This window comes from Diabrotica undecimpunctata, chromosome 8 (assembly GCF_040954645.1).
Source record: "Diabrotica undecimpunctata isolate CICGRU chromosome 8, icDiaUnde3, whole genome shotgun sequence".
Taxonomy (NCBI): domain Eukaryota; kingdom Metazoa; phylum Arthropoda; class Insecta; order Coleoptera; family Chrysomelidae; genus Diabrotica; species Diabrotica undecimpunctata.
In genome coordinates, this window is record NC_092810.1 from 32,122,107 (window position 1) to 32,135,771 (window position 13,665).

The 13,665-nt window shown below is 33.6% G+C and overlaps 1 protein-coding gene across 1 annotated transcript in view; it reads right to left on the reverse strand.

Annotated features, from left to right (window-relative positions):
- Positions 1 to 1,466: 1,466 nt before the first annotated feature.
- Positions 1,467 to 13,665, reverse strand: part of LOC140447402 (uncharacterized) — a 31,436-nt gene continuing 19,237 nt past the window's right edge. Inside the window, exons 4-8 of the mRNA XM_072540034.1 lie at positions 13,285 to 13,475; positions 12,957 to 13,226; positions 10,705 to 10,942; positions 9,874 to 10,644; positions 1,467 to 2,507 (exon numbers count right to left, since the gene is read on the reverse strand). Coding sequence (XP_072396135.1) covers positions 1,626 to 2,507; positions 9,874 to 10,644; positions 10,705 to 10,942; positions 12,957 to 13,226; positions 13,285 to 13,475 — 2,352 coding nt within the window. The 3' untranslated portion in view covers positions 1,467 to 1,625. The remainder of the gene's footprint in view (positions 2,508 to 9,873; positions 10,645 to 10,704; positions 10,943 to 12,956; positions 13,227 to 13,284; positions 13,476 to 13,665) is intronic.

Sequence of the window (13,665 nt, forward strand, 5' to 3'; positions counted from 1 at the left end):
TTATAAAACATGAAGATGATCCAGTACGTAAATGTTTTCTTATATATATATATATATATATATATATATATATATATATATATATATATATATATATATATTTTAACTATGTACTTTGTTTACAGGTTTACATACTTCAATTGTACACAATAAAGTAATTGCGTACGTCATAACTTTTGAATTTTTCGTTTATTTTAAGCAAATACCCGATCTCCACATACCACTACATCTGGCATTTGTCGATTATCACAAAGCATTCGACAGTATCGAGAAATAGGCTTTCTTAACACCATTGCACGACGCCAGAGTAGATTCAAGATATGCTGCCCTCCTTAAGAATATATTATACGATAATGCTACTTTTCACGTAAAAATAGATGATGATCTGGAAACTACGAAAATAGACCTTGGCAAAGGTGTGAGACAAGGCGACATCATCTCACCCAAGTTATTTACTTTGGCATTGGAAAATGTCTTTAAAAAACTAAATTGGGCCGAAAAGGGATTAAAAATAGATGGAGTATATCTTAACCATTTGCGTTTCGCAGACGACATAGTACTAATAAGCACAGATATCCATGAACTAAAATCAATGCTACAAGATTTAAATCACAAATCGAATCAAATAGGATTAAAAATGAATCTCGACAAAACAAAGATATTAAGCAACAGCCTAGAAAACATCACGATAGATAAAATCAATATAGAAAAGGTAGAACAATATATAATATATATACATATATATATATATATATATATATATATATATATATATATATATATATATATATATATATATATATATATATATATATATATATATATATATATCTAGGACATGCAATTAAAAACGAAAAGGAAAATCAAACCCTAGAAATTAAAAGAAGGGCACAATTGTCATGGGCTGCTTTTGGTAAGTTGAGCTTCATTTTAAAAGACATAAAAATCCCAATACACTTAAAACGAAAAACCTATGATAATTGTATACTACCAGTTGTAACTTATGGATTGGAAACTATGGCAATAACAAGAAAAATGGCAGAACAATTAAGAGTAACTCAACAGGCCATGGAGAGGGCTATGTTAAATGTAAGCCTCAGAGACAAAATTCCTAACACCAAAATACGTCGAAGAACTAAAGTAACCGACATCATGGAAAAAATAGCGACATTGAGATGGCAATGTAGCAAGACAAGACACCAACAGATGGTCTCATAAATTGACATTCTGGAGACCTCGAGAAACAAAAAGAAGCGTGGGAAGACCGAAAAAGAGATGGATAGACGATATAACAGCTGTAGCTGGAAAGCAGTGGATGAGAATTACAAAAGATAGAAAAGCGGGGAAGCAATTGGAGGAGGCCTATGTCCAATAATGGATAAATGAAGGCTGAAGAAGAAGACCCGATCTACGCGTTATCAGTTTTTCGGTATTCCTTTATACTCAATAAAACAGAGACATTTGATAAATAATTACTTTATTAGGTGCACTTTATCCCTAACCTATAGGAGTAAAATTGACGAAAAACAAAAACTAAGTAAAAAAATACCCTATAAAGTATGTACATTAAAAAAATAAATAATACAGAAAAAATATCACAGTACTCTTCAACCAAAAACCTAGCCCTAACAATCTTCGTTCTTTTCTACCCTCTGCTGAGCGATACTGTGCTGCTTCATGTACCTCGCGTACATCTGTCGGGCCTGATTCAAAACCCTCGTGACGTTGTGTTTCCTCACCATCTTATCGAAATGCATCGCCATCTCGTTGTAGTCCATTGCTTTTCCCATGATATGGTCTCGGTGCTGCATCAGCAGTGTTATGCACAAGAACATCAAAAACGGGTTCCCGCCCCCGAATTCGTTGGGAGAGGGTAAAAGAGAAGAAGTTTTAACACTTTCGGTGACCTCCTCGCAGGAATTGGTCATGGCAGGTACGGTTCCGTTGGAAGTAGGTAGCTCCGTGGTTGGAGGTTTCGAGTCGACCTCATCTGTAGCAACTTCAGGTGCGGGTTTAGCCTCTGGTATAGTGTCAACTGCTTCAGGAGCGTCGAAATCTATGTCGGCTTGCTCGTCTGGCGTGTGGGTATTCAGCTTATTCACGCTAGGTGTTTTTTGATGTAAAGGATTTTCCCACACGAAAACATCATCGCTCTTTCTTTTATCTTTTAACTCCACTTCTTTAGTTACAGTACTATCGTTTTCGCTGGCTGGGGATTCCGACAATCTGTCTACAAACTTGTCACCAAACACTGTTCTATCTAAATTTTCGAGCTCTAAACGCAATTCTCTAGTTACTGAAGTAGTTAATGGGAAGTACTCTTGTGAATCGTCTGGGCTGGTATCGTCACCACTGTTGGAAGTCGAAGAATAATGTCTGGAAATACTTGAGCTCTCTGAATCGTCCAGACTGGATTTAGTGAGCATTATTTTTGGTTTTTCCGATGTTTCGAGCTTACTCACGCTACTTAAGTTAAGGAATTCGTTAAGATTTTTTACCAGGCGGCCCTAAAACACAAGAAAATAAAATTAATAAAGAAAAAGCTCCTCTAAAATATATAGCTACTTTCAGTTCATTTTTTTATGTTTGTTAAATTCATTATCTTGATATATCTTCAAATAAAAATCAATCGCTAATAAACTTATAAATAATTATTTTGCGTGTTTTTTTCGTTCTTTTGAATGGCGAGGTTAGATTTGCCATTTTTCGCTCCGAAAAATCCTCAAAATTTGAAAAAACACATTTTTTGGTGTTTTTCTCCATGTTTTTAGCACATAAACTTGACTGTCAATAAATAAGGGTTTTTGATAGAGCTAGGTTTTTGGTAATTGATAATAATTGTGAATGATATGATATATCACTAGTTTCACCTACATTTAGCGAAAAGCAAATGGTTTCCTGAATCTCAGATTCAACGTTATTCAAAATGTAACTAATGGATTCTATTAATTAATTTATATCAATTAAACGACGTAAAACTGCGTGGTTATTTTTTACAATTGCGTTATGTTTAATAGCATTTTCACGGTGGGCATTATTTAATGAAACAGAATTTTTTTTTTCAAATAAATCTAATTTAATCTGGCTTTATGTATGATCTCTCGAAATGTCATGTTTCTGTAAAGCCCTAAATAATTCCTTTAAGTTATCGTAACCAGATTCACACCACGAATTTTTATGTTTGCCCTATTTGTCAAAAATAAGATGCAAGGCCAACAGAAAAGTTTGTTTTTTTATTTCACTCCCTGTAAGTCATGAGTACTTGCTGTATAGTTTATTTCACGAAAAATGGTTGAGTGCTTAATGATTGCAATAAAACCCGACCGCAAGTACCCCAGCTTAGTCAACATTAGTTGAGCAGGTAAGTATTCGGGTAAAATTGAAGTTACTGTGGAGTGTCGTTATCTTGTTTGTATAATAAATTCCTGGTAATATAAAAACGATTAAAAAATCGTATAAAATTATAAAAACGATTAGAATACATTTTATTTCATAAAGTTGTAAACATTTTAACAGTGAGTTTCACTATCAATGGTTGATCTTTTAATGACCACAATAAATTTGTTGATCGTTAAGTATTTCCTGGAATAATTATACAGGTTCCCTCTATTCTGTGTAATTTGTACAAGTATATAAAACCGATGAGAAATTTTTAAATATACATTTTGTTTCATTTAGTTGAAAGTGTTACAAGTGTTACCAGTGTTATACCTATTTATACCTATAAAACAGCATTATGTGGCGTCCGTGGAAAAACATTGATGGTGCTTCTTCCAGTGTTCCGGCAAAGAAAAAGCATTTATCTGCTGACGCTAGAGAAATCGTAAAAACAATATATAGTTCTTTACTTACAAGAGGACTTACTGCTAATACTGCTGGCAGTGAAATATCTGATTTAACGAAAATACCTCTAACCACAGTGAAAAGAATTACATCAAATCCCATTAATTCAAGATGGAAGCGTAAGGATGCCGATTCTACCAAATGTATTGACGAAAGTGATAAGGACTTAATACGACGAAAAATTTACACAATGTACGAAGAGCATCGGGTACCTACATTAGATGCTTTAAAACAACGGCTTACTAATGATGATACACAAATAAACTGTAGCCGCATTAGTCTTTGGAGGATTTTGTCTAAAATGGGCTTCAGATATCGTACAATTGACAAAAGGCAAGTGCTTATAGAGTCCCATCGTTTACAAAAGTGGCGTACTGAATATATAACTTCCATAATAAAGTACCGTACAGAAGATCGACCAATAATTTATCTGGACGAGACATGGTTTGACACTCATGAAACACCATCCAAAGGATGGTCCGATTCTTCCAACAGGTGTCAAACAAAAGCTCCATCAAACAAAGGGAAAAGAATAACAATTTTACATGCAGGATCAGAAAACGGTTGGGTCCCAAATGCCTTATGGCTTTCTGCAAAGAACATTAAAGACTCCTGCGTGGACTACCATGAGGATACAACAGCAGAGCTTTTTGAGCAATGGTTTAAGAATTGTCTTATACCTAATCTTCCTTAAAATAGTGTGATAGTAATGGACAATGCAAGTTACCACAGTCGTCAATTACATAAGTCTTCAAGTGCAAATAACACGAAAATTGAAATTCAAAACTACCTGTTAGAAAACGATATATAAATTTTGAAGAAAGTTATTTAAAAAATGAACTGTTAGAAGTGTTAAAATCATTTTCTATTAAAAAAGGATATGTTTGTGACGCATTGGCCGAGGACATGGGACATACAGTGTTACGGCTTCCGCCCTACTATTGTTTATTTAATCCCATAGAGCATATGTGGCACCAACTAAAGTCAAATGTTAGGTCACAAAATGTTTCTCCGACTTTAAGTGGTAGTGTAGTCGAATTAATAAGGAAATGTGTTGATATCTCCCCAGAAAGTTGGAAAAATTCAGTACGCCATGTAATGAACGTAGAAAATTCATATGTTACTTTAAATCACATAATTAAACCCATTGTTATTAATCCTGAAGAGTATAGCGACAGCGAAACAGAATTAGGTATTTAGGAATTCATAAATATATTTTGGTTATTTTGGGTATTTTTTTTTTGTAAATATTAACTTGTATATATTTTTCTATATTTTTTTTTTCAATTCATCTATTTTTTGTACATTATGTATTCGTTTGTATGTATATACTGTAAAGAGAACTATTATTACTGTACATTTTTAACGATATCCGATTAGGAAGAGCAAAAACTTTTAAACGCTCCAGTTTTTTGCTGACAGTCCTAAGCCTGTAAAAAGTGTGAAGGAAAGTACCTTTCTGAATTTAGATCCATATACTACTGTTATTCACGTAGAACAAAAATAAAACTAGTTTCTTCATGTTAAAAATTGTTCAATTATCAAGTATATTCACTTGAATAACCTGAAAATACCATATGAAATAATTTAATAAATTTTTATAATCGTGTATTACACAGCTACCAATGAAATATACTAAATAACAAACTTTCTGAAGTGCGACCCTGTGTACTTCGGTAGTTTATTGAGAGACTCTTGTATACACAAAAGGATCAACTCAGCTAACCATTAAGCACTCAACCATTTTTCGTGAAACAAACTATACCAATTATTCGAAAATAATCTATTACTTACAAAGGATGCCCCTTATTTTTAATATTAATTTGTTCTTTTTATGGAATAGATGAAAACCCATTTTGCAAAATATAATTTACAATATCAGATTTATCAGTGCCTACAGTTTCTCCCATATCTTGCACTATTTAGGTTAATTTACCTAAATTTGTTTACACTTTAATTTTAAAAAAGAAAAAACTTAAAATATATCAAAAAACCCTTTAACTATTTACGACAACGATAACTTATTCGAAAATAATCTATTATTTACAAAGGATGCCCCTTATTTTTAATATTAATTTGTTCTTTTTATGGAATAGATGAAAACCCATTTTGCAAAATATAATTTACAATATCAGATTTATCAGTGCCTACAGTTTCTCCCATATCTTGCACTATTTAGGTTAATTTACCTAAATTTGTTTACACTTTAATTTTAAAAAAGAAAAAACTTAAAATATATCAAAAAACCCTTTAACTATTTACGACAACGATAACTTATCACAGTATTACTTTAAAAAATTAAAACAAATCAATACAAAACGAATCGATCGATACGCTCTCAGGAAAGCCAGTCAGTGCACTATCACTGTATTTATCCCGAAATAACATTTCATTTGCGGTCAATACCAATGAAGCATAGGTAAATTCAATTCTGCCGTACCTACCGTTTAAATACATACGGAGAGAAATGTATATTTGGTTGTCTATCGACTAATCTTTCATTGATTTTTACATGTAAATCGTCAAGCTTGGGATCGGCTTGCCGAAACGGGTCTGTATAAGAATTCAACAGTCATGCATGACTTGGATCTGGGATCATTAATTTGAAAAGTGTCTTGATGCGTAGGGATTACTTAACGATCGAATTGATTGAATTCTTTTAAAAACCATGAATAAAATTTAGTCTGTATTATCTCACAGATAATTTCTTTTTATTTCAAAGAAACAAATGACATCAACCTATTACCCGCGATAATTAAGTATGAAATATAGATTAAATTAAATATTACAAAAATCTATAATATCTATAAATGTTTGGGTCTGCACTGCCGACCCTGACCGGCCGCCACTGGTTGAATTAATTTTACTCTATAGTAAAATGCAAAGCAGATCGTCACGAAATTTTCGACAAGAAATAGTTATGAGTTTACTCGACGAGGGGAGTCAGTTATACAACATGTAAACATTTCATTTAATTAGCGATATGTGCTAAAAACATACGGAAAACAAAAAAAATGAGTTTTTTCTCATTTTGAGGATTTTCCCAAGAGATTAAATGTGGCATCGGAAAGGCAAAAAGTGTATCCTTGACTATAAGTTCTGTGTTCAAGAGCCATGACCTCACCCTAGAAACAAAAATAAGGCTCCTTAAACGTTATGTGTACTCAGTGGTTCTGTACGGAGTAGAAAGTGGACATTGAAGGTGGAAACTCTATCAAAACTTCAGATTTTTGAGCTATGGTTATACAAAAGGTTCCTGAAGATACCATGAACATGCAAAGTCACCAATGAAGAAGTACTGCGGAGTATGAACACAACTGCGGATTTGGTCAACATCGTGAAGAGCCGGAAGCTGCAGTACTTGGGACATATAATGAGAAATCAAGGCAGATACGAGCTACTTCAATGCATTTTGCTTGCAAGGTAAAATTGAAGGAAAAGGCCCCAGGACGAAGAAGAATATCCTGGCTTGCTAACCTGAAAGCATGGTATAGAAAGACCTCAACACAGCTATTTCGTATAGCAACTAACAAAGTCATCATAGCCAGAATGATCGTCAACGTTCGGAACGGACAGGCACCCTAAGAAGAAGAAGGATTTTCCGGAGTTAACATGGCAAATCTAACCCGCCATTCAAAAGAACGGACAAAAATACAAGAAAAATAATTGTTTAGTAGTTTGCCAAAAATTGCCTACATAACCTAAATTTTTTTTTGAATTTTAATCAAAATAATTTGATAAAAATCAGGGGGTTTTTTGGCATTAAAATGTATGTTCATGAATTTTTTTAGATTTTTAAGCCAAAGGATTGCTCAGATTTTTTTTTTTCGAAAAAACACATTTTTTGCCATAGGGGACCCCTGGGGCCACCTAGCGAGATAAAAATTTGGCTAAAGGGGTTTTTAAATAAGTACTTTCGAATACATAATCCCAAATAGGAATTCAGCCGAGTGCACATTTTACCATCTTATCCCGTTTGATATTCGGTTTATTCTTAGCTTAACACTGAATTAACTTCGTAAATTCCTTGGATATAAAAGTTAGGAAAAGGTTAATATTGGTGTAATAAACATTATATAATCTCAGTAGGTATATGAATGTTTTTGTTTTTTTTTAAGCAACACAAATGTTAAATTTATAACTCCTGTGTACTTTTTGTCAAAAATTTACAATATACACTCATGGACAAAAATATCGAATATTTTGGAATTTTCCAATTTTTCTTGTAGTCACTATTATTTCAAAATAATTTTAGATTACTGATAATACTCATATAGTAGGCTGATGTACTCAACTGGTTTGAAATATTTTGATGTTTATTTGGACGTTTATTTAGTGGTTAGTGTCATTCGTACATTTTATTATAAAAAACCTTCTTCACTTAAAGCAAAAATCATGCTAATTCGGTTATTTTTAGTTTAATTTATTAAGTTTAATTAAATACTGTTTTTATTTAACCAAGTTTAAAATAAGTATCCTACCAATTCGACACTGCGATGAAACCCAAGTAGCACATATTGTAATTTTGTACGAGTAAGGATAGGCACAAAAAGATATCGCACGACGTCTCAGCAGAACTGAATCTATAGTTTCTAATACTCTAAAAAGGTACCACGAAACATGAAATTTTGTACGAAGGCCTGGTCAAGGACGCCCAAGGTGCACAACCGCAATTGATGACCGTTTTTTGGTTCTTAATTTTACACGAAATCGTTCATTGACATCAATGCACCTCACAAATGAGCTATTATATGTTAGACAAGTTAATGTGAGTTCACAAACAGTTAGACGAAGATCAAAAGAACAAAATTTAAAGCCCAGACGCTCCGCCAAAGTTCTACGTCTTCTCCAAAATAATAAAGCTCGTCGTTTGGAATTTGCAAGAACACATATTTAGTGGAATATCGACAACTGGAAAAACGTTCTTTTCACTGATGAGACCAGAATCCTATTATGGTAGCCAGATGATCAAAACTACGTCTATAGAAGAGTTTGAGAGCGATTCGCCAGCTGCAGTCTCGCCCAGGCCGTTAGTTTTGGAATTGATGTCATAAATCTTTGCGAAGGTATTAGTTGGGAGGTACGTACCGCACTTGTGGAAGTGATTGGACGGATGATTAGTGATTCTTACGTTTAAAACATCATGTTTTGTTATATGTTGGTTACATTGGATATGAAAGATTCACGTTAATGCACGATAATGCTCGATCACATGCTGCTGCCATAGTGAGTAATTATCTTGATGAGGTCCAAATTCGAAGATTTGATTGGCTGCCGTTTAGCCCGGATTTAAATCCAATACAGCACATGTGGGATCACCTAAAACGCAACATACGACAAAGAAATCCTGTTCCAAATACGATAGAGCAGCTTCGGCTTGCTGCACAGGATGAATGGAATGCAATTTCCCAAGGATATGTCCAAAATTTACTTGCAAGCATGCTGAGAAAGACGCAAGCAGTAATAAGAGCTAGAGTGGGGAGTACTCGTTACTGATCATACACTTCTTTCAGTTAAAACGACTTGTTTAAGCAATTTAAATTATCGTTTAAGTTTAGAGTAAAATAACCTTATTTACTTAATATTAAACATTTCGTTTTTTCACAATTTTCTCATCATAAAAACTTAAAATTGTTCATTAAACATTGTTAAATTAAACTCTATTTTACAATAAACGACTTGATTGGCCAGAATTTAATTTGAAAAAAACAAAAATTAGAAAATTCCAAAATATTCGATATTTTTGTCCATGAGTGTATTAGTCAAGGCTAAAGCAAGTTCCTTAATTATCTCTTCTCTTCTCCCTGATGGTATATGAACACATCGTTATTTGTAATTGTGGTCTTAGTTTATAAAGAAGGTTTTAATATTACCATTTTATGATAGTAATTTTTATTATATATTATAGATCTTTAACTACTAATTACTGAGGATATAAAACAACTACAGATTACTACCACCACGGATCTTACTTTAAAAACTCTCTTGTACTCAACACAGCAAGTATATTAAGATAAATATTTGACTCACCTGATACGGCCTACTTTCTTCCTCCTCTTTAATGGAATGTGTCGCGTCCAGTCTATCTAGCGAGGAAAATAACTTCTCCTTGAGATCCTTAAAATGACCGGTCCTTTTGGAATTTTTTATCAGGTTCGTCATACTGGAAGAAAGACTGGCACTTTTTCTGCTAAGCATTTGATGAGCGTTGATTCGATTATTTAGTACTACGGAGTCTGATTTTTGCTCCAACGGTGATATTGAGCGAGGCCTTAATTCGGACCTCAGGGAGCAATTCGATATATCGCTAGTTTTCGGGGACATGTCGCTATTTTTCGGCGAAAAATCCAAGTTTTTGGGAGAAAAATCACAGTTTTTGGGAGACTTCGGACTGATTTCGCCAGGTTTTTGTAAAACAGCGTCGTCCAAACTTTGATATTTGGTTTTAACGACTGAAATAGCTTTGGTTTTACTAACTGACTCGTCGAGGCTGTGGTTCTGTCTCTTAACTTGCTGGTTTTTCTTGGAATTATAACTACTAAGTGACATAGAACTGCTTTGACGTCTTAAGGCTATGATTTTCGTGTAAGCGTTTTCTCTTGGTGTTTTTACCAAAGGACTGATAGGAGGTGTTGATATGGTCGGTTGGAACATTGTGTCAAATAATTTGAGTTCTTTGTCTGGCGGATCGGCAGGAAGAGAACTCCAAAGGACTTCGAGCATGCGCAGAGAATCTTCGAAGGCAAACTCCCGCTTCATTTCGAGAAGCAACCAACGGTAGCAGAAAAGAAGATCGTCAGCCTAAAAAGTGACATTGTTTTAGTCATTGCTTTCATGTATTCACTGTTATCACCATTTTACCTGATGTATCTTCAAATAATTATAAAACTCGGGATCATAATACAAAATTCCTTCGGCTAAGTGAGTGAACTTCTGAGTCATGGCAATGCCATCTATCATAAAATTGGTGCACAACCGCTGCATCAGTGCGCAGAAGCAGATATAGGCGTGAGCTTCGTCGTTCATAGTAACCAATAGCGGGGATGCCAAATCACTCATTCCTTGACAATAGCTTACTTTGGGGTGATTGAGAGCGTAGCTAAAACATAGATAAATCATCGTGATTTTGTCAAAAATGTCACGTTCGTTTTGTTAAACTGTCAAAGACAGACTAATTTATAGATTGCTACTTTCTGAATATTGCGTGTCGATAACAATTGGAGGGAAAATTTGGAATAATATTAAAAGACCTGAATTTCTGCCATGAGAAATATTGGAATATATTATTGGAATAATTAAAAAGGTCTATAGCAAAACAATCTTAACAATACAGCTACATAACCTAACAATGAATATGAACAAATTACTCCATGAACCCCAAACATTTATCTAAATTCCCTTTCGACAATTGCACAGATCAACCGTATGCGACCCCCACGTTTCATAAAACAGAAATTTCAAAATATAAAACGCAGTGTCTTTCTCTCTATTGGATTGTCGCAAACATCTTAGCTCAATAAAGCCGTCTGTGAAATTTAAATTACCAGACAATTAAGTAATGAACAATAGTGCTTGGCTGTAGTTTTTTGTTTTTTTAAGGCGTTTGCTTTTAATGTTGAGTAATCTTATAGTTGTTATAGCATCAAAAAATACCTACAAATTGTTTTGTAAATATTAATTCCACCAGTGTTGACGTTTACTTATAAACTTACACACCATTATTTTTGTAATGACCTGAAGAAGCTTTTGAAATAATAAAAAAACGAAACGTATTCAATAAATATATTTTTTTGCCAACATAAACCTATGTATTCACCTGCTGAATAATATATATATATATATATATATATATATATATATATATATATATATATATATATATATATATATATATATATATATATTATTTTTACTTTTCGACCACTTTTGTAGGGAGGGGTCCGTAGATTTTTACCAAATTGTACCATTGTACCGTAAAAAAATGTAGCCTATTTTCTTAGTGCCGTAGGTGCCACTGGGCCGGAGATATGTCTCTCTAAAGGGTTAAAAATAGCCCTTTTTATCCTATATTTTAAGAGGTATTATATCTGAGCCCAGTGGACCGATTTTAACTCACAGGGTCTCGTTTTTATTTGTTATAATGTCAACTTTCTGATGAAATGATTTACAAAACCGCAAAATATAAGTTTCATTTTATAGGTCAAGAAGATCGAAGAAAAAACTTGAAAACCTTAGGATTTTCATTGAATTGTTAAAATTTAATCAAACGAGAAAAAAATTGTAGAAACCGGTAAATTAAAGAATTTTTAAATACCTTTCAAGCGAGCACTGGTAAAGCATCCCTTCGTAAAGTAAATGGGCCTTGGATCAAAGAAGCATATAAATGAAATGAAAATGGAAGATCTTATAGTTACGTATTTCCAAATCTGTTAAAGATAATCCATGGTTAGGAGGATAATCCAAGGACTCTAATCATCCATAATCCATTTAGTCATCCATTAGTCTGCCATAAGTCCGTCAGAAGGAACAACAACTAGGAGTAACTGCTTATTTCCATTTTAAGATAGACAACAATAAAATTATAAGACCAATGATACATGAAGACAAGATGATAGAGCATGATAGAGCAGTCCAATGTGTGAAAGGAAAGATCATTATTTTTTTCTTCTGTAGAGAAGAGAAAGAAGAAGTTGCTAATACCTTATTCATTCACACTAAAACCAATAGAACATGGTTTATACAAAAATTATTACGCTTACCTGACGGACATCTTCGGGAAGTACAACATGCGAACTGATCGGTGGTTGCAAACGAAAAGGACGCGTATTTGTTACTCCGCAGCTAAAGCGTATGATGAAATCCAACTAATCAACAAAAGAGATTCTATAAGACGCTTGCGTCATCTCTCAAGGATCCTTTGACCAAATCAAATTTAATGACCAGACACTCGCCGAAATAAGTTATACGGGGATAGCATAAAAATTACGGCGTGAATTAAAAGAAATTAAAAATTGTAGGTTCTTTGGATCGTTACACTTTCTACTATAATTTGGTTATATTTGCACATAAATGTATTAATTCAATAAAAACAGATACAAAAATAAAATACTCACGTAGTAAGAATATTGAATAAAGAAGCGATGTTTTGATTATCGTCGCTACCAGCATAGAAAGGATGATGTCTGTCAGTTCTTAGTACATCCTTTCTAACCATTCCAGTCGTATAGGCCAGTTCTCCCAATACTTGGCCTTGAGCAATTGCAGTCTTCCAGGTTTCTTTTAAATTTACGTATTCCGATGCTTTCTTCTTGATGTAGTCCATTCGTTCTTTACCAGTCATGCCGCTGGGATACACGTTCAGCAAATGTTTCCATACTACTTTTCTAGAAGCGACACATCATATATATAAGAACAAGATTGAACAAAAAAGAATATACATACCTTAAACTAGGTTCAATTCCTCCAAAATAGATGACAGATCTCAGTTCTTTGGCATACATTATCTGTCCTACTGGATCTAAAAATCTCCGAAATTCCGCATCGGATAACGGAGGTCGGGGTGGCTGTAAGGTAGTATTGCCATCTTCTCCGAAATTGAATGCTCTCTGAACCAGATTAAGAGTTTTTCCCACCTAGAAAATACCTTGTATAACTTCTTTTATTTAACCTTTAAACTATCAACGTTCCCATTTTGGGAACACCTATTAAAATATTTTTTTGGGATTGTTTATGCAATTATTTTTGTAAATCGCACTACATATGTTTTGTAAAGGTAAGGGGCTTGCTAGTTTATAAAAAAATTTACTTAGATTTGGGTTCATT